Source organism: Vanellus vanellus (assembly GCF_965231255.1).
Source record: "Vanellus vanellus genome assembly, chromosome: 4".
NCBI classification, from domain to species: domain Eukaryota; kingdom Metazoa; phylum Chordata; class Aves; order Charadriiformes; family Charadriidae; genus Vanellus; species Vanellus vanellus.
Window position 1 is genome coordinate 56,370,243 of NC_138909.1, and position 27,393 is coordinate 56,397,635.

General features: G+C 38.5%; 1 protein-coding gene across 1 annotated transcript in view; it reads right to left on the reverse strand.

Moving 5' to 3' along the window:
• The window catches only part of TBC1D14 (TBC1 domain family member 14), a 71,126-nt gene that overhangs the window by 857 nt on the left and 42,876 nt on the right, over positions 1 to 27,393 (reverse strand). Inside the window, exons 5-13 of the mRNA XM_082482183.1 lie at positions 25,254 to 25,336; positions 23,046 to 23,163; positions 21,393 to 21,499; positions 20,390 to 20,470; positions 18,928 to 19,022; positions 17,807 to 17,878; positions 15,897 to 16,025; positions 12,963 to 13,072; positions 3,383 to 3,641 (exon numbers count right to left, since the gene is read on the reverse strand). Coding sequence (XP_082338309.1) covers positions 3,383 to 3,641; positions 12,963 to 13,072; positions 15,897 to 16,025; positions 17,807 to 17,878; positions 18,928 to 19,022; positions 20,390 to 20,470; positions 21,393 to 21,499; positions 23,046 to 23,163; positions 25,254 to 25,336 — 1,054 coding nt within the window. The remainder of the gene's footprint in view (positions 1 to 3,382; positions 3,642 to 12,962; positions 13,073 to 15,896; positions 16,026 to 17,806; positions 17,879 to 18,927; positions 19,023 to 20,389; positions 20,471 to 21,392; positions 21,500 to 23,045; positions 23,164 to 25,253; positions 25,337 to 27,393) is intronic.

Consider the following 27,393-nt stretch of genomic DNA (forward strand, 5'->3'; position numbering starts at 1 on the left):
TGTGCTCCCTGCCCTATAAGTTAGTTGCTACTGAAGAAGTCCAGCAGCATCCCCAAGAATCACCCTGGAATTTAATGTACTAAGGGACATTTAATCTCAAAGAATTGCAGTTACGAGTAAGCAGTCATCTTTTCTCTCTCTGACTGACTTCAAACCAACCTCTGCATCATCAGAATTAACAGGAGGTTGGTCTAAATCACTCATAGGGCAATCACACAAACACTGCCTATGCTTCAATGCAAAAGCATCAATAGCTGTTGCAACAGAGGAGTTCAACATGGGTCTGAACAGAGCCACAGCTGGCTGGCTGTTCAGCAATTTCTAGACTTGGAGAGAGATTTCAGTGAGGTCCTCTCCACTGAGATTCAGGGTATCAACAGCTACTCAATCAAATGGGCTTACGAGAGTTTCAAATGCCATAGCAACAATGTCCCTGGTGGAAGAGTTACCTTTTTTAAGGAACCAGAGAATGGCACTAGAATACTGATCCAGAAAAGCATAGACATTAAGCCAACTAACAGAGCTCAGATTCTTTAGTTATTTGGAAAACTTTATGGAGCTAAGATCCGAAACATACAGATTACAGAAATGCTAAGCCAACAGTCTGGTCTGTTCTACCATCTCTATTTCTCTGCTGTTGATGACAAAGCAGTGGGTGTAACAACAATCGCTCACATTACAGGCTAAGGCTGTATTGGCACAAGGCCCTGGAGTTCTTTGTAGGTAATTCCAGAAGGAAAAACAGAGCTTGCAGGTTTCCTGTTGATAACCAGAGTCCTTGTTATCAGAAGTGCCATGTTTGTGATTTACCAGGACTCCTTTTTCAGTCTTTAGTTTCCTGATCACATTGTCATTGACCAAAGGAAAAATGGAGTGAGATGGGAAACATACACCAACGCATTTAATGAGAGAACCAGGACTGTGGGATCTGGATTCATAAGCAGCCCATAACACTTTAGATGAGGTCCTACATATATCATCACACCGGAATGTGACCCGCAGGATACCAGGACCATAGTTACCATGGTACAGCAAGATGAAAAGGTCAGTAAGCAGGTGGTTTTTTTGAGTGCCAAATACATCTACTGCTGAGAAGTGCAGCTGAATTTGACCAAATATACTCCTACAAAGAAGCACTAGCTCAAACTCTGCAGCTTGTTTATGCAGTACTGTTACTGTAACCAAACAAGATGATGCTAGAGATGGGAACACAAAGCCCATTTTTCTAAGCTCAAGAGCACTCTGCATCCTCTGGGAAGTAGCATCCCTGGGCAGTCAGTTCACCTAGAGTTTACCTTAAAGGTAGTGCATCCATCACAATGGACACTCATTTTGCTACTTTGAAAAGTTATTTCCCTACAGAAAATATATGGACACTACAGCAAAGCATCTGACTCCTAAAACAATAGTCAGAAATAATTATCCAGCTAGGGAGCATCCCAACTGCAGCCAGACTTCTCATGCATATTGTGTGGGTGTGTACTGCCACTGCCCCAGCACTGCTATGAGTCCACCTGTGCAACCAAGTCACACACTTCAAGAAGCCTGTCTGTCCTAGAACAGCAAAGTTCGGGTTTCTAAGTCCAAACTCATGCAGGTGAACTTTAAAAGCCTGAAGACAGATAAGAAGTCATCACAGGCAGCATCTTAATAATAGAAAATATAATCCCATATACTCTTTGTCTTGTTAATGTTTCTAAGTTGATTCCAACAGTGGTACCGCAGTGACTGAGGAGTGCCAGTAAGTACACTGCTGTAAGCAAACTCAGCCCCTACCCACTTCTGGCTTGGAAAAGATGGGAGGCTAGAGAGTGAAGAGGCTTTCCTGATGGAAACTTACTCAGCAATGGAACTACCTGGTAAAGAAAGCCAGCTGGTGTAGAAGTCAAGATAGGTAAAATGTCAGTAAATACCAACCCTACAGCATGCTAACTGTGTTTTGAGATCTATCTGCACCAGAGTTCAGCATCATTTTATTCTTCTTTGCCACAATAAGTGAAAACAATTGGAAATTCCAATGCAGTCAGAATGAAGCTGATGAAGAGACTGAGGAAGACTGCTTGGGCTTGGCTACTTTGAAGTCTTTCTCCTGTTTTGATAATTACCACTGAACCTTCACAGGTGTGAAAGACTGAAGAACCACTGGCTAAGCAAGTCTATTACTTGGCAGAATAGGACCACCATCTCCTCTTCTCTGCAAAGGAAGCAGCTGTAGGCTGCAAATTTATTTGGTATGTGATCCTCATCCACAGAAGACATGTTCAAAGAAAGTGAACCATCTGAAGAAGGAACAAGACTGGGAGGTTTCTTGTAAAGATACTGCTGGCTGAAAAACATTAAGGTTAGAAACAAAGCTTGATGTGTGCTAGCAACTTACAACCAAGACCAGAAGGTAAATGCAAAATAAGCTGTCAGGAAAGCCACGTCAGGGAGGAAACGCTGGCAGTGTGCTGCTCTTACCTGGGCAGCACAGATTGTGCTCCCTCTTCTCGACAAGATAAGGCACAGAAGACTACAATCTAATCCTACTGCAAAGACTAGAAATTCTCATCTCAAATAGCAAGCTGGCAGTCCGTGTGCGTGTGTGTGTCCCCGTCTACAGACAGACTATTATTCCAGGAAAGAAACAAACTCCCGTAACCACTACGTTTAACAACACCTTTCCATTTCACTGCAAAAAAGAATGGATAAACTGGGCAGAGCTTTATTACAGCATGTTTCATGAAGCAGGATGTATCACATCTTTGAAGGAAAAAACACATGGCGTTTACACTCCAAATGCTATGGAGTACATTTGATCTAACTCTCCAGCACGTTGGCTGTTACAGCCACTTAACAATTTCCTCATTCAGATGACACACTTTCATCTTTTTGTAGTTGGAATTACAGTGTCGAGACTACAGTTTTTGAAGTAAAGGCTTCAGCACTAAATTCCAGTGAAGAAGCTGGAAATGCAGTCTCTTCTTTGCAGCCCAAAATTAGGCAGATGAGATCATCAAGGATATTAAGATAATGACTGTATGATGACATGTCCTGACAAATTGTCACCTTCCCTCAAAGAGGGAATTTCTGCTTTTAAATACCAAGTTGCAATGTTGCTAGCAGTTTTTGTAACTAATAAGTTTAAAAAGTCATATCATACTTTACTTCATCAACCCCACCCAACATTTCAATTTTGAATGTTGACTGAGCTCTCCCTTTCCAGGAGAAAAAGCTCAGGAAATCCACTCACCTGAATGTATACTAAGAGCATGGAGTGAGCTACATAGTCCCATCTACCTGTAAAATTGAACACTAGCTCTGCTAAAACCAGGAGTTGCAAAACCAGATTTTCATGAGTACAGTAAAATCATCTGTTATCAAAGATCAACATCCTCTTTACCTGAGCCCACTTCTTGTTTCTACTTTGCATCTGAATGGCAGCAATTGATGTGAAGAATTCTTCCGAAGGCAAGTCCTCTGGAAGCTTTGTTAAAAACTGGGCTATATGAATGAAGTCCATTTTGGTCAAAATATCTTCAAAAAGTTTTAATATTCCCAGGGCTGTACGGAATAAGAACTCTTCTCCATCACGGCAGAACACATCCCAGACACGACATGCCAAGTCTAGTGGCAAAGATTTGCTGTACAATGTGAATATCCTGAAAAACAGAGTAAAATTTTCAGAGTTACTACACATGAAAAGTGTCTTGGATACTCGGAGAAGTACACAAACCAATTATTAGTTAAATACTTCTATGTTTCAGAAATACTTGTATTTGTTGCTGCATAGCAATATATGAAACTACATAGAATTGTACAAAAACTAAGGCATCTTGCTATCAATCTGGGTCTCCAATTTGCTCAGATCCCATCAGAAGAAACAATATCCATGGTTTTTATGATGGACATGCACTGGCCGCAGGTATAATCAAAGGCATATTTAATCACCACTTCAGAGTTGAGGACTGATGCAGTTTTAGTTGCGAAAACACAAAAAGCTGAACGTTAAGACATACCGCAAAGGGAATTTGGTGGATCAGATGAAGGAGATGTGTAAAATTACCTCTGCATTCCAGGCTTGACTGACTGGCAAAGTAATAATAGCATGAGTTTTGGAGGAAAGATCAATTTAAACCCTAGTGAGTGGAGAGAAAAAGGCAAGATGTCCAGAGAGAATGGTGGCTCAGCATGCTGGAACAGATGTGATCCCAAAAGAGTACAGGTAACAGCAGAACCAAAAACCTCCTCCCAGTTGCTAAAACTGCATTTTTATTAACTGCCAAGAGCACACTTCTTCCATCAAAATGCTGACAGCCTTGCAGCCATGAACACGAAGACGCTCCCTACTCCCTCTTCTATCCAACACTTTGCTACAAGGCAGAGCGGTTTTCAATGCCATTAACAATGTCATAACAGCAACTGAAGAGAATTAAGTTTCCTGGAATCACATTGTAGTATAAAAGGGAAAAAAGAGTTACAGTGATTTTTTTCCTTCAGAACTTAGAGAACATTTCTCCACAGATGAGCTGTGTAAAAGATCTCCATAAAACTGCAAATAATTCTTTCTCCGGCAGAGGTCAGCAAAGCCTCACATTTAAATCAATCCTTTCCACATCTTTTAACACAAAATTTCTTTTAAAGTATGGTGCATTGAACAGTAGTTCTCTTGTGTTTAAGACTCCCCTCTGTCCCCTCCAATTTTTCTTTAGGAAATTCAGGTTTAAATAAAAAAAAAACAATGGGACAGATACCCCCCCCACACACACATATATAGGTACAGAATAGGAATGAATATACTCTCACAGCAAATTCTAATAAAGGTAGTATTTTCTGCAGTATCTGGTTTTTACTATAGAAGATTATTTGAATGATGTGTTATCAAGTATCCATTTTTTCTCTGTGAATCAGCGCCCTTTAGGAAAATGGGAAAATATATTCATTTTGCAAGCTGCAAGATGAGACTAAACCATTTCCACAAATTCAGGTGATAAGTAAATTGCAGGTTTAGTATCCTTTGGATTTTACTTTTCTATTTTTACATCTCATTGCAATGTTTTTATAACAAGTGAAAACGTTTAAATTTTTTTCTCCATATAGTTATATTAGAAATATATAAAAAAAGAAAATAAGAGGTAGAGTTTGGGATGAAAAAACTCACTACTGTTCTTATACATATTTCACATACATACACGAATGTGTAAGAATAGCATCATAAAAAGCCTCCTCTTTGGGTTATTGGCTAATCACGCATTGCAGAATTTGTACACTCTTTCAACATTCTTATATAATTGTCTTGCCACAAAATAACTACACAGCAAAATTAAGACTTTTTGTCTAAAACACACACATGCACAGGAAAAAGCAACAGCTTTGCCATTTAAAAATAACAGTGCAATAGGAAGCAATTCAACGGAGTCCCTTCCTGGTCACCAAGGAGCAGGCCAACACTCAGCCAGAAACTGGTCCTGGTTAAAGATAAGTAACAATGCCCATTTTTTGATCTCTTTTTATTCACAAAAGCTATTATTCTATAATGATTCAGACCTAACCTGAATAACCCACGCGTAATAAACCTGCAACTATGCAGAAAATTAATTGTCAGAATAGTGAGAACTATTTATTAGAAAACTACTTTTTGTAGGAAAAGATTTACTGGCATCAAAAAAGCTGTCACATCAAATAAGGTATTTGACATTGATCTCTTCATAATTTGGAAGGAAGTGCAATTTGCAGGAAATTCATGAGGCGATTAACTTTCATTAATACTAGCATGGAATTAAATGCATCAAGCCCCAAGAATGGAGACTGGGTGCCCTAGAATAAGCAATGAAACAACAGTAGGAATCATTACTGCTAAGAATGGATACAGCATTTGCTCCCTTCAAACATTTGCTACTGAAAGACATTTTTTATTAGACATCTAAGCTACTGGCCTGAAACCCAGCTGAAATTTATTATAGTAATAAAGCAGCTGCTAGACTAAACCAGTTACAGCAGTGGCTCCCAGCAGCTCTAGCACACTACTTGCACATGATCTGCTCTCACTGTACCGCAGAATGATTTTTCTCTCTGCAGTCCTCTTCCAGCTCACTAGAAGTCCCAAGTGCAGACAACACAGCTAACTAGCACAGAGATGTCCAGAGTAACATAAACACAGGCTACTGGCCACTATCTGTTTGGAAGAGAGGAAAAACCGAAGTACCAGATGCTCCTGCTCCTCCTAGCCCTGCTTATGATGAAAGAGTACTTTGAGGTTGGATGCATGAAATCCCGGCTGGTTTGCTGCTCACAGGGAAAGCACATGACCATAATGTTATCAAGAAAGTAAAGCACCGTTACCATGATCATCACAGGCTCTGTGTTTCTTTCCTTTTCTTCTTTTCCGTTTTTACATTATAAAGTCTTCCTAAATAATGTTAGCAACAGCACTGAAGAGAGGTATGCCACATTTTGGGTTGGCAACTCACACACAACAACACTGATGCAAATCAGATCTTCTGTATTTTGCATTACACATTATTTTCCCATGTCCCTAACAGCAGAAAAATATTTATGCAATTTCAGAGTTCAGCTGTGGAAACTGATGGCCTTATGGAGCTTTTAAACTTATTCTTGGATCCCTCCTCCTTCATCCTGGTACTCATATTTAGTTGTTACATTTTGTATCAATTTCAACTACATCTGCTTTGAGACAAAGATCACATCTTTCTAAGTGGTCATGCATTATTGTATAGTGGCATCTCTGTTCTCATTAGCACCTTCAGAGTTATTGCAATAAGCTTGTTGGTAATAGTTTATCTAGTACATTTCAAAATCATTACAGTTTAAAAAAAAAAGAGTGGAAGCATTTATTTTGTTCCTTATAAGGAAAGAAAAAGTATTATATATTACACAATACTGACAGCCACAGAGCAACTTCTTAGCACCCAGCAAACCTGACTGCACTCTAAAATGAATCAATATAATAGAAATACTGTGTGAGTTCCTGAGCAATTTCCAACCCGTCAGAAGCACACAAAAAGCCCTGCTGTCTCACCTAGGAGTACAACAACGCAACGCAGTACTTCACTTGATTCCACCCTAACCTGCAGCGACGTAAGGATGAACACACCTTAAATAGGGCTGAAGACTGACGTTTGAAGTCTGGTGACAACTCAAATTCAAAAAATCAGGATGTCACCAGAAACCTCTGGACAGAATTACAGTCTATTTTTCCCTTGAAAAGGAGGCATGCATTTAAAGCATCATCTTCAGCTTCATTTTTTTGGGGTGGTGGAGTTACTGGCATGACATGGACTATGTTTCTTTTAATGTAACAGATGGCAAGTTTACAAACACTTCACTGGAAGTGCCCACTACAACGTCCACACAGAGTGGCTTGGACCTTTACTGTAACGAGCAAATGGTGTCAATAGAAAGTTAGTGTTCACAGCACAATCACAGTCAATGCAATACTAAAGAACCAGTGATCAATCCATCAGTACAAACAATGCCGTTGGCTACCATTATTGCCAAAATAATTTTTCTGAGTAGGGATAAAGAGGTGTTTGTATAGCAGCAGCAGGCCATGAATAGACAGCATGTGTCCTTTGCAAATCCACATTCTGCTCTGCTCACAAGAGCCTGTGGTACATCAGCTGACAGAGCCGAGAGGCCAAAACCAGGCTAATTCAGACACTATTTCCCCTCTATTCTCTGTGAACCTGACAGTACGTTGCTCTTTACACCCCTCTCACACTTCACTCCCTTTATATTCTTCAAAAACGTAAAAACCTGTCTAGCTTGTTAATTCTTACCTTGAGATTTATCAGTTGGAGTTTATGTTTGAAGCACATGAGTCCTTTTTAAAAGGGATGCCTTACTTCTGGCAGGTATCCACTGATAATCATGCCACTGTACCTTTTAATTAAATTCTTAAGTCCTTGGCATTTTCCCATCGCAGAAGGCAGTGGTGGAACTGAACTAGCAGGGGGGCTCCCCTCCCTAGATACTCTACCAGCCCCCCCAAAACCTAAAGCAGCATTACATCACATGCATAGCTAGGCCCATCTATACACACAGCTTTTCTTTCTCTTGGAATGCATCCCTTCAACAAATGATTTAAGCATACTAATTTTACTGCCGTTCCCTGCGGCACTGGTTACAGGAAGCAGCACAAAGGAGTCCAGTTGATTCCACTGTAATTGCAGCAGAAGCAGGCGGGTTTCCCAGCAACTGGTCTGTGCAGCACTGGCTACTGGAGCCCTCCCAGAGTTGGCACCAACTGAGATTTACTGCACACATGCCTGCACAGTAACCATGCCAGACACCAGAATAGCAGCAGGCATCCCTTTGGAGCTCAGAACAAACATACATTTAAATAAAAGTAATGTTGTCAGAGCAAGGCTGTTTCATAGAGATTTTTACCTACAACCAAAAGGTCTGTCTATTCAGAGCAACGCTGTACCATACTCTTCCCTGACTTTAAACAAACTGAAACCACATTCTTATCTTTCCAGAAACAGTTCTGTTTTTAATGAAGGAATATTTGTACTACAGCAAACTCACTGGCAGCCATGAGCCACAGGCAACCTTATTAACAACATTTTCTAAAGTCCCTAGCTTTAATAGTTACTCACTTGTGAGAACACAGATCCACCCGATTTTTCCTTACATCTTTTCTATATTACTTTGTGGAAGCAATGGAAGGACAGCACATATGAAGTTCAATTCGCTAAGTTTCCAGTGGCCATTAAAAAAAAATAAAAATTTGAACCCGCTTCTTACACAGTTAAATACCCACTTCACTGTTTATCAAAATTAAAGACAGAGCAGGACAAGCTGCCTAGCTCAAGACAAGCATGAAAAAAGTTTAATATAGGATTGGGCAGGACTGCCTCAACTAGTCTACATTCCTGTGCAAGATCATAGTGTTGTGACTCTCCGCAGATGGGGAGGAACACAATAAATTGTCCTTGGGATTAAAATAAACAGCTTGAGTATGGATGCAGGTAGTCAGCAAGAAATGCTATGGGTTGTCAGTCTATTTGTGCAATGACCTTGAGAAGCATCATCCACAAGCACTGCTGCGGACATTTTTTTCGAGGGCTCTTAACAATACCCACAGAAGGAACAAAAGGGGGGTTTGCTGTGCCCCACACATTCGGACTGCAATACTTCAGTTCTTTGCTCATAAGTCAGTAATTTTTTTCCTTTTTTTTTTTTTTTTTAACCTATGAATGTGCTCAGAGAGAACAACTGGTCACATAAATGTTTACTCAAGAAAATACAATAAAGACTAGTTTATCAAAGGAAAATAGCTGAGGGGAATGTAAACCTTCAACCTTTCATCAAAACAGTCTTTTTCTAAATATCCAATTTGTGGTGGTGTTCCTCAGGATTTCTTCTTTACAATGTAAAGCTCAAAGCTAAACAACAAAGTGATATTAACATGCCTGCACCATGAAGACACTCATTTTGAGTCTCTCCTACACAAAAAAAAAAAAAAATCACCTTATTTATGACACCATATTAAACTAGTAATCCATTAAAGAGATGATAACCTGGTGATTTTATTCAGTTATTCTCCAGCATCTTTACAGTCTTCCTATTGTGATATCCCTTTTATTTCAATTGCTTCCTCCACACACAGGGTTTTCACATCATTGTCTGAAGCAATACAATTTCAGCATCTTTCCTCTTATCATTCAACACAGCAGCCTCTGCCCTCTTCCTTCCCTTCTATCCTATTCCAGTATTTTTTCTAGCATCTTCCTGCTTTGAGCATAGATCTAGTTCAGGTTAATATTCTCAGCCTGCAATCATGAAACTCCTTCCAATAGTATTTCTCCCATCAAATGTTGGGAGAAATGAACTTATCCATTACACATCCCCTCACTCTCCTACTCACGTTGTATTAAAATTTAATCCCAGTGTAAAAGCCAAGTCAAACAAAGCCCATGTTACACTAACCTCTGTGCAAGAGGCGCATGAAAGTCACAGAAGTCAAGCAAAGGCAGCAGGAGACCTGTATGGATGAACAAGAACCTCCTGACAAAACTCAAATATAAAAAGGAAGCATACAAGAGGCCAAAGGAGGGGCAGATGACCCTGAAGAAACACAGAGACATTGTCTGAGCATGCAGGGAAGGGATGAAGAAAGCCAAAGCCCATCTGGAGTTGAATCTGGCAACAGATGTTAAGGACAACGAGAAGGGCTTTCCACAGGTACATCAGCAAAAAAAAGACTCAGAAAAACATGAGTCTGTTGCTGAATGGGGCAGGAAACCTGGTGACAAAGTACATGCAGAAGGCTGTGGTACTCACTGCTGCCTTCATCTCAGCCTTTACTGAGAAGACTTACATTCAGGAATCCCAGGTCCTCCAGACAAGTGGGAAAGCCTAGTGCAACAAGGATCACATTAGGGAATATTTAAACAAATTGGGCATGCACAAGTGCATGGGACCTGGCGAGATACACACGTGAGTGCTGCAGAAACTGTCTGGTGTCATTGTGAGGCCACTCTCAATTATCTTTGAAAGGTCCCAGTGATCAGGGGAAGTTCCTGAGGACTAGAATAAAACAAATGTCACTCCTGTCTCCAAGAAGTAGGATACAGGGAACTGCAGCCTGGTCAGCCTCACCCACCGTCCCTGGGAAAGTAATGGAAGAAAAATTCCTGGAGATCATTTCAAAACATATGATGGGCGAAAAGGTGACTGGGAGAAGTCAGTAGGGATTTATGAAAGCAAAATCATGCCTGACCAACCTGGCAGCCTTCTACAATGAGATGACTCGCTTGGTGGATGAAGGGAGAGCAACGGGTGTTGTTCATCTTGATGTTAGCAAGGTTTTCAACACAAAATCCTTGTTGATGAACTGATGAAGTACAGACCAGATAAATCGATAGTGAGGTGGACTGAAAACTGGCTGGAACTGACAAGCTCAGAAGGTTATCTAATGGCATGAAGTACAGCTTCAAGCCAATCCACTGGCAGAGTACTCCAGAGTTTGATACTCATCCAATACTTTTAAGCATCTTCATTAAGGACCTAGATGATGGGTCCGACTGTACTCTCAGCAAGCTTAAAGGTGATACAAAACTGGGAGGAGTGGTTGATACACCACTCCACAGGGACCTTGAGGCACTGGAGAAATGAGCTGACATGAGTCTCATGAAGTACAACAAAGGGAAATGACAAGTCCTGCACCTGCAGAGGAAATAAACCTGGGCACCAATACACATGGGAAGCCAACAGACTGCAAAGCAGCTATGCAGAAAAGGACATCGGCAGGTTATCCATCTACTCAGCTCTGGCCTTCCCAGTACAAGAGATACATACTGGAGCAAGTCCAGCTTACCATGAATACAATTAAAGGCTTAGATGATCTGATACACAGAGAGGCTAAGAAAGCCAGGACTGTTTAGCTGGGAGAAGAGTCATCTCGGACTTAAATGCATAAAAATACTTGATAGGAGGGCATAAAGAAGAAGGAACCAGACTCTTCTCAGCTGTACCCAGTGAAAAAGACAAGAGCTAATGGGCACGAACTGGAATACAGGAAATTCTGTTTAAACATCGGAAAATAAAAACCTTGTTCGTTGTGAGGGTGGCTGAACACTGGAATGGGTTGTCTGGAGAGGCTGTGGAGTCTCCATCCTTGGAGGTACTTAAAATCTGACTGGACAAGCTCCTGAGCAACCTGCTCTAGTTGACCCTGCTTTGAGCAGTGGGTTTAGACTAGATGACCTCTAGAGATCCCTTCGAATGCCCCAGCGATTCTATGATCCTATGAAAACTCATGTATTCAAATTTCTAGCTGTTGGATTGGACTGAATTACTTTAAATGGATTTCCGTCTAATAGATCAGCAACAAGTTCAGTGTTAGCACCTAGCTCTGAAAGATCACCAGGGTATCGAGAGCTTGGTTCAGGTAGAATTGTATTAAGAGTACAAATGTTTTCCAAAATAGTAACTTCTGAATCTCAGAAAAAAATTGCTGTTACTACTGGGAATTCCATCTTTTTCTGAAGGTATTTAGTCAGATACCTGAGAACAGAAGAAGTTGTCAACAACTTCAGTGCAAATCAATTTTTCACAAAAAAGATTTCGTATCATCCTGAAACTGACAAGAAAGTCTTGCTGAGGAGAGAAATTTTAGCTGCCCCAAACCCATGCATGATAGGCAGAAAGGCAAATACTCAATTTGGAGTGCCTTATACCACACTGAAATTTGGCAGGAGTGCAAATAAGATCCTTGTCTTTCTTCCTCTCTAAGGAAAAAGGTTCTAATTACACTAGAACTAAAAAGGAAGGCAGTTTCACCAAATAAAAAGATCATAATTGCCTGTCTGCTAAGTGGAATAGCTGCAGTAATTAAAAACATGCTAATGTCCTTTAGCTATTCAATTGGACTGTGTCAAGATCAGTTTTTAAATAACCTGTACTCGGATCCAATAAACAGGATCTGGGACCACCTAACATATGAGTGAGATACTGCCTAAGGATCATAGTTCATCCTGCCAAAAGCCTAGGTGTTTGCTTTTCTGTAGCTTCTAGCTTTTTGTTGTATGGACAGAAACACTATGTTTTAACAACCCTTTTCCTGTTCTGCGCAAGAGGACAAACTACAACTTTCAAATGCAAGACTAGCAATAACACCCCTAGCATACACCTGCACATGAAGTAGAAAAACTAACAGATTTTCTCAGAAGATGAATCTAAATATGCACTAAATATGGATAAACAGTGCTATACAGCTGTATTTCAAACTAAGCTTCAAATTCAACAGAAGTACAATAATAAATGTTAGGCAAACACTAAACATCACAGAAGTATGAGGAAATGATTTGGATTGACAAACTCAAGCACTGAACAAAAGATAAAACCTTTATCTTAAAAGAATATAAAACCAGCTAAGAGCACTCCAGTTTCTGTCATGAATACTGACATGGAGCTATACGCTAGTATGCATATTAATTATATTTTCAATGTCTTACCAATCAATAAGGTAGATGTCTGGAGTTAAATTATTTTTTTTGAAGTGAGCAAATAACTTTGGCAGATTTTCTTCAAAGAATACCTCAAATGCGGCAAAGTAAGTCAACATCTAGGAAAATACAATGGGGAGAAAAAAAGAAGTTAGCTGTGTTAATAGGCTTAAATGTATTACCTATTGGTGGATTAATGCTATTAAAACACAGGATCGTATGAATTACATCATACAATAAAGAGCTAAACATTTACAGAAAGGACAGCATCTGCAAGCACACAGAGTTTAAGATCCACCCTATATACTGTTCTCATACTAAACAATATAATTATTGTTTTGGGTCTTGGCCAGCTTCCCTTGGAAAGAAAAATACCAGCAGGAGAGAAGTTATTTGCTGATTTCTCAAAATAATTATGATAACAGAATGGTGCTTTATGCTTCTGGCAGTAATTTAATATTACACTGAATAAAATCCAAGGCCCAATGGATTATAAAATGAAATATGGAACTAAAATAATATAATAGTCCACAGCAAGAGCAAAGCGTCCAGTTGGCTCCAATTGTAAATCATATTCTAATACCAAAGCTTCTTTTATACCATACATTTTAAAATAAGATAATAGCATTTTTATTGTAAAAAGGGGGAGATCAAGTTCATGCAGAAAAGTCAAAGATCAAGACAAAACACCTATGCAAGAGAAACAGATTGTAACTCCCATCTGATACTGTAACACCTGAACTGTACTCCTTTTAACACAAAGACTTTCATATTATTTTAAATATGAATATTTAGGTCAAATTTCACAATGGAGGGCATGGAAAAAGAAAATCTTCCAATCCCACTAAGAGTCAAAAACCAGGCATTTTAGCTCCCCCTCCCCATCATCTTAATACTATAGGGAGAAAAGTTAAGCAAAGTCCTTGAATGATTCAGTAATTTTAATTAGAATATCCCTATAAAAGTAATAAAGAATGGCTGTGATTACTTCTAAGTATGAGTTGTATAAGGGTTCCTCTTCCCAAATACCATGACAGAAAAGAGAAAAGAGGAGCCTTTTGTTTGAAATCTTTTAAAGAATGACAGATTTCTTTCCCAGATTTTTTTTAATGTTTTCACAGATATTTATCCTGTTTCATCTGAATGAAGTGGCAGATGGTAGACTACCTTCATAAATAGCGGCAAATAAAAACTTTGAGCCTGGTAGCTGGCAAGAGTATAAGGCTTAAAAGCTAATCAGAGATGGGTGTATTCTACAAAAACAACCATACAAAGTTATCTCTGAACCATCAGTTACAGTCCTGCTTCCAAAGTGATCCCTGTAGTGATGGGATTTTACACATACCTGCTACAATCACATCTATTGATAGTAATGCAGCCAGCTCTATTAGAAATGCAATAGCGGTTCAGGTATTTATCTTGATCAAATCAACATTCAACAAGACATTTACTTAGTAGTAGTTAAAATAATTTCTAGTTGACTAAAACTGTAACCAACAAAAGAAATCACAATAAATTGGTATAAATTACTATCTTCCACAACTAACTTATGCTGGTTTTATTGTTTTAATTTATTATATGTTAAGACAAATAAGCATTTGGTTATTAAGTTGTAAAACTAACACAAAAAGGTGAGGGTAGATAGCAGATCAGTATATTAACCACAGGAAGCCAAAACTGTTTCACTTCATGTCTCACTACTCTGAAATATTCAGTACAAAGTTTTCCTTCTGCTGTGAATCATGGCTTTGTAATTTCACGATATGTTAATATTCTTTCATGTATCACCATCTCTACTTTTGTGTACGCATTCATTTATCATGGAGCCTCTATTTAGCCAGGCTAACAGAACTAAACAGCACTATCCAAGAGCACACCAAAAAACACTATTTCAGCTAAAAAAAAAAATAATCTTATTCTAGCAAATTTAATTCCAAAATCATCTTCAAAAGAACCATATTTACACAATGAATGCATGAGCATGTCCTCTTTTTCCAAGTACAGTAATGGAGATGGACTGTTTCTTGCAGTGCCGTCTGTGCTGTGGTACATCTCCCCATGGGCATTTACAACTGATGAGATTCAGGGGCTGCAACGGGGAACTACATACTGCTTTTCCAGCAGGAAATACTGACAGGAAGCCTAGTGCCCTACTGTTTAAGCAATAAAAGTGACTGTTGTTGATGTCATCCATTCCCTTGCTTTATTTCTCCCATTTGAACTCTTGAAAAGCAGATCCTACTTTCATAGTGTTAGAAAGTAAATAAGTGAGAAATACATGTATTTTACAAAAAACACTTTTAAAGTAAATTAAAAAACACATTTCAGGAGATGTGCCTTATTTTGCTATGGTACACAAGCAGCCCAGTATACATGCTAACAAGGAATTTCAGAGACCCCAGAGAGAACCAGGCAACCAGCTCCCACTGAAAACTGGAGGGGTCTGCTCATCTGATTTCCTCAAGCTGCTTTTCAAATACAACTGCTACAGCAAGTGATAGGAACCTGGTTTTCCCTGCAACAGTCTGTTTTTAGCAACCTATTAATTTGGGATAAAATGCACCTTTAAGATTAATTAACACGTTTTCAGCTTTCAACTACAGTGCTCAATTTGAAAAACATCTACAATGATATTCTCATAACTATTCTCTGAGCATCATAAAATAGCAGCTGAACAATTTCATTCACCTGCCTGTTCAAAAAGGTTAGTGGGGTAGGTTTTGGTTGGTTTGGTTTGTTTTGTTTGTTCTTGTTTGGGTTTTTTTTTGAGGGGGTGTGCACATGTGTGTGCTGGGCTGCTTTTTTTTTTTTTTTTGTTATCAAGCATGTTGCTTTAAAATAAATCCTGACTTATTTTCCAAGCTACCGAGACCATCAAATTTTTTTTTAACTTTCCCTACATGTATTTACAACATGTAGATCACAGTTTTCTTGCATACTTACAAGGCCATGGTCCACACGGAAAAACGCCATCTGACAGGGTTTATTTAAAAGGTTAGAAAAAGCAATGAAGGCATCTGCAGTATCCAAGTTCAAGATCAATACAGCTGCTATGAATGACATGCCCTGTACCTGAAGAAAGGAGAAGTGTTACCATTCAGCAGTAACTGTATTCTTCCAAGAATACTGCCTCATTTTGTCCTTGTAATCACTAGTGTTTAATGCACTCATTGAGCTGCTAAATTTTGCGAAACGTTCAGAAAGGATTTTTTTTAACCCACATGACCCTTTGAATGTTCAGAGCACGGAAGCTAATGATCCCCATGTTGCCTCCCTTCAAAGGCTCTTGAGTAAAACTCCTAAGACAGGCTAGGATGACAGCTCTTTCAATACGCAGAATCAAGATTTTTTTGAAGAATAAGCTGTTTCTAAGCAATCCCTCTTCTCCTGGGGATGGGTCTTATATACCCTTACTTGTGGAAAGCTGGACTAGGACACTAGAGAAAGTATTTTCTTTCCTTTTTTAATCAATTACTGGCAGTTACAGACAACTGCAATAACTCATTTGACAAGCAGTAAGTTGCATTTTAAGATTAAGCTCATGTTTCATTTACCATGTTGTTGTATTATTCTACAAAGTACGCTACAGAATCAGTGCTGAATCTAGTCAAAGCTCGCTCAGAGGGTGTAACGCTGCCATCGTAGAGTCACACAGATCAAGGTGTGACAGTCTTTCCTGCAAACTTGAGGAACAAGTTCCTTCCCAACACAACAACAGGTTCCATGCCAAATGAAGCACACCACCTGATCTGCCCTTTTTCTAGTTTCCCCACAGTCACATCCAGCAGTTTTTGCCAAGCATCCCATGCAACTCTCACAATAGGAACGTTATCTTTCTATATATGCCTTCTCTAAAACAACTGCTCCCTAATAAACAATAAGCTAATATAATATATATATATATATCATAGAAGCATAGAGTTGCTGAGGTTGCAAAGGACCTTTAAGATCATTAAGTCCAACCATTAACCTACCCTGACAAAAAACACTTCTAAACCATGTCCCCAAGTACCACATCTACCCTTTCTTTAAACACCTCCAGGGATGGCGAACCCACCACTTCCCTGGGCAGCCTATTCCAGTGTTTAATAACCCTTTCAGTGAAAAAAAAAATTTCCTAACATCTAATCTAAACCTCATCTGACATAACTTGAACCCGTTTCCTCTCATCCTATCACTTGTCACCGGGGAGAAGAGGTCAGCCCCCACCTCTCTACAACTTCCTTTCAGGTAGTTGTAGAGAGTGATAAGGTCTCCTCTCAGCCTCCTCTTCCACAGGCTAAACAACCCCAGTTCCCTCAGTCGCTCCTAAGACTTGTATATATCCCTGCCCTGGGGGGGGGGGGGGGGGGGGAAGACTATATGGAGTATCTGAAATCCACTCAGTCCTCTCGCAATCACTACTTCAAATACTTCGAGGGAGCTCATGTAGCCTCAATGGGTGTTGCTTTAAAGACTGTTCCAGAAGCTCACAGTACTAAGACACAGAAATGCATACCAAGAGGAGTAAGATGCTCAACAGAATACTCTCAGTAAGACTGCCATTAAGAACAGTATGTACTTTAAAGGACCAAATTTAACTACAACTTCTCTTTTGACTCCAATTTTCAAGCAGTCCAAATATGTAGTTTTGAGTTTTCCAATTACTTAATCTCTTCAAAAGCTTAAATCTCACAACAGAACCATTATATATACACTTCTCAAGCATGTATTGGAATAGAAGAACACACACAGAAACCCCACAAGTATTCAAAAAAATCATTTAATACTGGTCTACAAAGGACCAATTAACACAATCCTCCCTCCCTCTATCTCTCCCTCCTCATCCCCCTAAAAAATATTTCTTCACTTACATAGCCTACATCAGGTCTGTAACAAGTATAGGCTCCTAAAATACTGTGCAACGTGTCATGGTAAGGACCACCCTATAATTAAAAGAAAAACAAGACAACACACCTGAGTATATAACAAACGTTAAAAACCTTTCAGTGCTACAGACAGCATCTATTACATCAGACTAAGAACATGTTATTTCCCTATACAGCTTTGAACAGCCCCAAGTCTTTCAAAATAATTTTGTGTTTTAAGAGCATGAAACAGCCCTCCATACCACATTTATTACAAATGCATACAGTTCATCCAATACATCAATTGCATAGTAAATCCTTATAGAAGAGGAATGTAAATCTAAGAGATTCCTCATAGCTTAGCAGCACTTCAACAATAGTGCCAAGAAAGCAGAATACTAATCAGAACTACTTAATTGTCTATCAGACCAGAGGCAGAATTCAACCATGAAGAAAACAGTTACAACAACAACAATATGCCATAACACATACAGAGCATATCAAGAATGACATGTACAGCTAACAAGAATTTCACACTGTTGACTACTAACAGCTGCCATATCTTACACTAAGTACTGTAACTGGCTGAGAATTTCCAAAGGGAAAAGTTTTTCACCCAAAGATGGTGACTTATCACAGTCTAAACTTTTTACAGGGCTGCTGAAATTTTTGTCTAGAAGGACAAAATATCTGGTTAAAATGAGTTGTTAAAGCACACCAAAACCACACAAGTTAAACTGGTCTTGCATGGAACCAAAAAAAAAAGACCACCAGGCCTTGCTTGCTTGAGCTGTGCTCTCTCACACTTGCTGTGTTATTTGCAACCCAGCAGTGTTGAATCATTGACCTGGAAACACTCCCCTGCATCACTTCAAACAAACCAGCATGAACTGGGCTAGATGAATCATGATGATAAGCCAACAGATTGCTTTTTGCCTCTTCCAAATGTGTAGTACCTTGAGGTTTCTAGATTATTTATAGTTTTCCAAAATATTTAGGAACTTTTTCTTCTCAAGGTATCTACTCCTTCAGATTTGAACTCAATGGGCTGTTTCAACCAAGGGACAGGCAAAATTACGTAAACTTAATTTCTCCAAGAAGTCAAGACAAAAGTTAACATTGCTTACCTGCTGGAATATACAGAGATTAGGAAATGTTCTTGAGATATCCAGTTTTATTAACTCCAAGCTTGCTTCTCTGTCAGCTGCAGAAAATCCAGCATCTACAAAAGTAAAAGTTACTGCATTTATTACATGGATCAGCGTATGCTTTTTTTTTTTTCTTGTAGGGGTTAGCTTTTGCACAGTTCACATATTTTGACTCAAATGCTAGGGAATAAGGGTACAGACAGGACAATTCCCTGAATTCAGCACACAGGCTAAGAAGCAAGTACGACCTGACTCAAAGCAGCCCTACAGTGCACATTGACCCTCAGTATGTTTCAAAGCCATGGGAGGAAAGACGCAGAACAAGGCAGGCCAGGCACTTTACTGGTATTGACTGACAAATCATTAGACAGACACAGGCCTGTAATCGTGTGACCCCTCGCCCTCAGCAAGGCTTCCCAGTGGCTCCTGAAATAGCTGACTCTCTGGAGAAGTCCTAAAGCAGAAGCATTTGATAGCCACCTATCTCTACTACAGTCAGCTCTCCTTCCAAAATCACGTCTATTTACTCTTTGTATGCGTTGTTAAATATCATGGACATTGCAATACACTCTCCATAACTGAAACAGATCTCATACAAAGTAAATTTCTAAAGTATTAGTTTTCTTTCTGATATCAAAAAGTTTTATTTGTATTTTGTCTGTTCTGGTAAGTATAGTTGGGAATTACTTACTGCTACTTATTAAGCAACCAAAAAACAAGAGTTGTCACTAGCCAATGCTTACACCAATCACACTCCAGAAAATAAACTGCAAGAGGAAGCTGGAAATGCACTAGATGTCATCTTAAATAAGATGCCAACAATCTCAAGAGAACAAAGTAGGGTATTTCCAATCAAAAATAATTTTCTGTTGATAAATGCCAGTGGGTATGTTCCTTTTCTGCTCAACATCATTACTTACGAAAGGCAATTTCAAGCATCTGCATGTAGTTTTACTCTCTCAAAAACAGAGAACTCTTCTAATCAATTAGTAAATCCCAAACCACTTCATCTGCAAAAATAAATTGCTGCTCTCTGAAACACACCCAAGAGATGGGCTCAAAGCTGCAATAAGGGACTAAAATGCAATTTTCTGCTATAATTTCAGTTTCAATTCCAAAACTACAGATGCAGAAAAGCATTTTAGTGCTGCAATTCAAATTATAATCCCCAAATTTTCCTACAAATTAGCATCAAATAAGAACTGTACCTAGAGATAGTTTATAGAGACAAATGAACAAGTGTGTTTTATAAGAGACTAGAGTTTAATTAAGAAGAAAGAATACAGTTATTTCTTGCTTCTACAAAAATAAGCTTTCTTTTTACAGAAAGCATCTTTATAGCTGAATTTTTTTGTTTAGAATCTGTGATTTTATTTTAAGGAAAAATTTTACAAAATCTCTTATTTTGTAACACAGCATAAATCCTTCATGAAAAGCGTACCTTCACATTCTACTTCAGCCCCTCCTGTGCTAAGTGATCGCCATTTCTCTTTGGCACGAGCCAGGCAAATATCATACAGTTCTGGAAAAAGAAAAACAGAGGAAAGTCAAGCCCACTATTTGTATATGCTCATGTCCACTGTCAGGTACTACCTACCTACCATATGAGCAGTGCTGCCCCAGTCATTACAAGTAACAGTACCTCTAACACAGTAGTTGAATTTCTAAGTAGGTTATGGTTCTGAAAGACTTGTTCTGATGACATATAACTTAAGACTAAGTGGAAAGGAAAGCCAATCTAGGCACAAGTTGCATTTGATGTTCAGGCAGTTACTTTTCTTACAGAGCACTGGTGTTCAAAATTATAGCCTCGATGGATAATTGGGGTAAGTCTAGATAATTCCATGTAAGAACTATGCTCCAGGTGACTAAGTCACGCACAGAAAAGCGGCACAATACAGCAGGAATACAGGCAGTCTACCACATTTCCATGCTGGAATTAATTATATATGTTAGTCTTTGAGAACTGTGTTTTTCTGCACTCTGAAGTACCACACTATTTCTCTTTTCACAAACATACATATATGCAAAAGCGCAGATTTTCCTAGGGGTCTTTGAACCTCTCACAAACCTAATCTTTTGCTCTAAATCAAAGAGTATGCTATAAGCATACTCATAGGCATTACAAAATTAACAACAATTCTAAGTTTCAAAATGAAAAAAGCAAGCTTGAGTCATTAATTCTGACCATCTCCATCCAACATCAAAGCAAGACACAGTGACAGCAATCATCCGAAAGAACTCACAGCAGCAGTCCTAGAGCAATTACAGCATCAAAAGACACTGTGTTTCTGAGTAAAACAGGTCAAAGCACCACAAAAAAGCATAACTAGTTAACATCTCCTCACACCCGCACCTCAGGTTCTGATACACCGTAATAAATACCAGACTGTTCCCTTACTACTTCTCTTTGTAAGATAACGTAGCCAAAACAACAGTCTCACCATGGGTGATGTTTAACTCGTTGCCAATTGCCAAGCTCCAGACTTTGCCTCTCACACTCGGTGGGATGCCCTGCCACCATAGCTCTCGAACTTTACGGGAACAACACCTGTTTAAAATAAAATGGATTATTCTGATAAATACTTCATTGACAGGTGAATTGCAAATGTGTCCTCCTACCACAGCTGAAGGGATCCAAACCAAAATGAACATCAACAGGCCAAGAAGTCAAATGCAGTACTATTTTGCTTTGAACTATATAGGAAAGCTTACTTCCTTCCACGTTAATGGCTTATTTTGACAGAAGCACTGCAATCACAATATCTGTTATCTGCACCACACTTGACCAGCAAGAATCATAGGGGACAGAAATAAACAATTGAAAATTAAATCCGTATCTACACCACGGCCTATGCTAAAGGCTAGACAGACTTAAATCTCCATGTAAAATTAAATACAGAAACAAGTTATGGAAGTCTACCCTCTCCCCTCTGTCATCACCCTGCTGTGCAAATGAGACATGCAGTTTCCCACACAGCTTTGCAGCTCTAATCCTCCAGAAAAATGCATGAAGATGTAACAAGTAACAACTTTTAGCATGAAAGACATTTTAACAGAACACAGGCTTTGAAACGGCTGGAGCAGATGTTCATCAATCTGAGACCCCAGACGGAGGAACAGAATAGCACCCTAAGCACCAATGAAAGTTTGTGGTAGTGACAAAATAAACAATCCGTTTATCTAAAAGCAGATTCTGAACTAAAATGTAAAATAGCGAATACACTGGGAAACTTCCGGATTTATAAACCAATACAAGAAAAGGGGTCGTTATTAAGATAACAGCAGCCCTAACAGGTGTATCTTCAAATACTAAAAACAGACATGTAAATCTGCAATTTGCTTATACTTAATTTATTACTTCAGTTCTCCAGAAACGCATTTTCCAGCAAATTCCATCCATGCATATATTCTCAGGACAACTGAATTCCATGATTAAGCAAATTGCAACTGTGAATGCTGTGGAGGCTGGTTTTTGTTGTGGTGGTGGTGGTTCTATTTACGGGGGGGGCTGTTTTTTTAAGATGACTAGCAAAGTACATGAAAAACTAGACAGCAAAGGTAGCTTACCAATTGCCCGTGCTGTGTCTTTGTAGGAAATCTTTTAGAACTTAATATTTTTTTCTAAAATCACTTTTTCCCTACTTTTTTTTCCATCACTTGGTTATCCCAGCAGGTATACTACTCTTTAATTAAAGAGGCTTCATAATACCATACACGTTACTTCAATCTACATCTGATATTATGCCATCAACAGCTCAAGTAGTCAACAAAAGCTCATTTCTGATAAATGCATGGTGTTCAAGCATTACGCTTTCTGCTTTTACATTCTCTACCACAGAGCACTACTCAAGTGTTTCACAGTTTCTGAATATCCCCAACCTCCATTAAAGACAAGTAACAACTGCATCACTTCCAGCCACTTTGTAGAAATAATGAAACACATGTTGCTCATTTTCTTTGTATCTGTCCAAAAGCTGCTTTAGAAAAAAAAGCTTCCAAGATCATTCAAAATTATGCGTGCTAACTTTGTAACTTCTCTTCAGGATACAGACTCAGAAATTTTAATTAAAACTCAGTATAACATACTGTCTTACATAGTTTCCCAGTTGGGCAAGATTTCATTGTTCCAAGTTAAAACAGCATTGCCAATGCTGTCTTCCAGTTTACAGCGTTCTTCCAGTTGTTTCCTTCTCTTCTGGGCTTCTTTAAGCTCTGCAGAAAAGCAATTTCCTTTTTAAGTTAATAAAACCAGAAACCAAATATTCAGTGTTAGCTATTCATGGTTATATATCCATGTAAAAGCAAACTATATTCACTTAAATGTACAGCGGACTGTCCAAATCAAAATTTCCCAGACATACAGCAAGCTCAACAGTGATGCCAAATGCGAATAAATAAAAAAGTGGAACTATCCATAAGGTTCATTTTCAATGGATGGGACAAAGGGAGTTGGATAATATATGGCTCCTTTGACCTTTCAAATCTAACCACATTAGTAACTTTGAATTAGCATCTCTGACAGCCAACAGCCCCACCTAGTAGGACAGGTCAGAGTATTTCCTAATAAAGCCCCACCCCTTTTTTACAGCAGACTCAAAAATACAGGCTAAAATAATACAAATTTTTTATTTTGTTTTCACTCTTCTGTACTGGTCTTCAGAAATTATGATTTAGATATACTGTCAGGAAATCACAAGAGCCACATTTTTTGATGTCACTTAGCATATGGTTAATCAAAATGTCATACATCACAAATATATATATACTGGAAATCTTCAGGTCATTAACAAGAAAACATTTTTCACATTTAAACATATTTTACATTTTTGCATTATCACTCAATATTTCTTCTTGCATCATCAACTACTATTTTTTCCACACGCAAATTTGTTAGACACTCTTTACAGCAGCTCAGTGGAAATACAGGATATGTGCAGGCACACACATGCTGCCTACAATATGGGAAGGTACTGACCTGGCAAGGAAAACTAACTAAAGAGCACCAGTACCATGAACAAGGTCTTTGGAATTAACACACACAACCTGATGGGTCCCCTTTAAAGCTCAACAGAAACTGTGCCTGAGGAGAACCATACCAACTGCTTCCTAGTATTTTTAGCTTTGATACCAGCTCTTTGTAAGCCTGCCTAACACAGGGTTTGAATTTTTCTCTAAACAAAAAGAGGGCGTTTACGCTCTTTGACTTCCTAAACTCTACATAATACATGACTCTGCAAAGTTGTTCATCTGAAGTGGCTTTTGGGAAGATGGGTTTGTCAGGGTATTTATCTGGATAGGATGACATATTCCAGCCCAGTGAAGACAGCAAAAGGACCTGGCCCATCACTTAACCGGAGCATCATCCCATTTCTCCCAAAACATCTATCCTACGTGCAAACAGAACAGAGAAACTCCTTTGGACTACTATACATTAAGTGGATTTACTAATATGGGAGTCAGGTGAAGTTAGAACTTTACTGGTAGGTGTATGATGTTCAAAACCCCAAGAGGATACTTTTATTAATATGTCAGCTGCAGAAAGCAAGCAAGTCCTGTGTTCATATCACACTTCCACCACTTCGTATGGCTCGGGGGCCTGGCTAGCTGGAAAAAGAAAACATTTCCAGTAGCTCTGACTGGACACAAAACTTCTACGAGTCCAAATTTCCTATTATTGCAATGCTTGTTTTTATTAGAAAACCCAGATGGTCAAAAACATCAGCAGAAGGAAACCACAACTGTCAGCTCTACCTCCTGATGTGCACGATACAGCATTGCTGAGACACTTCTGTGAAGAGTGTCAGACAAGAAGTTACGAGCAAAACCTTGGGAAAATTGTAAATTTTAGGTGGGAGACAGATTAGCAAATTAACATATCTACATACATTTTCCTCTGTGGAAAATTATGTATTGAGGTACTAAAGCCTCAACAAGTTGGTCCCAATACGAAACCATCAAATATCTTGTCGTTATCTAAATAAGTCTAGTCTTCATTAATTTGACTGATAATCTACTTCATTATATTAGTAAATTTTTAAACCCACAAACAGATGCCACTCAATTATTTAAGAGTTACAAACTAAAAAAATTATTTCCTGCTGGATTCTAGGACTATTTTCTTTTTCTGCTTGGCTTTTTAATGAAACTACCGTCATCCTTCTCTCTTCTCTGGATTGATTCTTCTTTGAGGGGAGGCACAGATCCTTGATGTTGCAGAGCAACAGATTGACACAAGTGCATTTCAGGTTTAGAAGTACCCCCTAGCTTTACTCCTCTCCTCTCAAAACAAGAAATTCCATCACCTCTTTTTTTCGCTTGAACCACCATTTCTTCGTACTGTTGTCTGTGTTTCTGAGCTTCTTCTGCTGGTTTTGCAGGGAGGTTCCTTAAATTTAAAAAATAATAATCAGTATTTAAAGTTGGCAAGCCTGTCTAAAGAAAATTCTAGACACTTCTGAAAGAAAAGCATATACTGCTTCTTGTCAAAATATTTGATCAAAGAGTAGACCAACAGATCCTTGGAAAGAATTTTTTTTTGCCAGAGTCAGCAGAAGAGAAGGAAAGAACACTGATGAGCTACGACTACTTTTATACACAAAATATGCTGAGTAATTTCCTTATGTTTGGTAATTTCAGCATTTTTTATTAAGCCAACTGAACCCACAGGCTGATCTTCCTAAATAAAGGGAATATACTGGTGTATACGAAGCTGGTAGTTTTGATTTAAACTGATCTCCACAGATAAGACACAAGACCATACTCTTACTGTGCACCTCATTTAAGAGTTATATCCAGAATTTTCTTACCCATGGTGTAATGGCTCCCTACACCAGCTTCGTTTTCCCCTCTGCTCTCTGAGACCCCATGTCTGTTTTAAAGGCTTAACTCCTCCCCCCTCACTTCTGCAGCAATAAGCAGCATTGGAGTCACCCTCTATATTCTCCATTTATCAATACCAACACGGCGATTTTGATTTGTGATTAAAACCTGGACTGGTAACATCTCTGCCATACAAATACACCTGCTCATATGTCAGACCACATTAACTTTAAGCTAATCATATTTGTAATTGACATAACCACTACGTATCTCATACAACTACAGGATCACCAAAACATCAGAACAGGAAATGACTTAAGTATTTTGTTATGTTGTATTGTAGAACACTGTATTGTATTCCTAGGACAGTTTATATCTTTGGTTAATACAAAGGGTATGCAAAAATTCACTTTCCGGTAAGGTGTCACACACAAGGCAGCTGCTAGCCATCAACAGTCACCATTAATAGTAGTATTCTTTACTATTTATATAATCATATTACCTGTAAAGTATGCATAGTGTATGAACATTTTCTTAAATCAAGATCATTACAAGAACAAGAAAAGTGGATTTTCGCATTAGTGTCATTGTTAACCACAGAGAACAATTACTCTTTTCCAGTTTCACTTATGTAAATTGACCAGCTTTTTTAAATCCAAGTCTTTAGAAATGGTGTTAGTGAAAGTTTGAAAAAGAAAACCAGATGAAACAATGCAAGTTCTGCTAACCTAAATTCCATCACTTAAATTACTTGTCCCACCTCTTAACAACATCGCCATACATGTAAGATGATGCTTAGTATCTATTAAGATTTTTCCAGTTAAAGCTAGAGGAAGTATGGAATATTTATTTATTTTTCCTAGAAAGTTTTACCTAAACCCTAGAAATGAGTGCAAAATCAAGAACAGCCATTTTGGAAAAAATCTCACTGCATTTTTCTTCTGAAAGTCTTAAATCTTTTTGTCATAGGAAATCAAAAAGAAATTACTTAAAGCCTAACAGGTAAAAAAAAAAAAAGTATGCAAACTGTAAATAAGCAATTAAAAAAGATTCATTTAGAAAGATTCATCAGAAGGCAGCACTGCTGTCCAGAGCAATTTTCCCTACTAGACAAAAGAAATGATCATTCAATTGTATAGAATCTTAAAAATACCTTTTCTGCTAGGAGTTCCTCAGTCTATCAACAGGAGGAAAGAAACCAAAATCTGAATGTTATCCTGTAATGTACCCCTAATTCAATCTATCTGAACACTGTACTTCTCAGATTATCTCACATAAAGAATGGTCTATAACATACAGGTTTTAAATGCAACAAATAAGCTAGTATGTATTGTTTCCAGCTGTACACAATAAAACCCGCTATAACAAATAATACTTATACTGTTCTAGATGTCCCAAGAAGTCTTGTCACATACTCTAACAGTCAAGCCAAAGTGTCTTAAATGACCCTACAAGTAGAGTACGTAGACATGAGCATTCCTCATACAGATTTGTTGATGAAGACACAGACCTATGTTATGCCAGTTCTTTACACCAATGCACAGCTATCTTAAAAATGTAGACGCCATGCCTGTAAAGCTGGGTACCATTCATAAATTGACTAAGCATGACTAAATTTGTGTA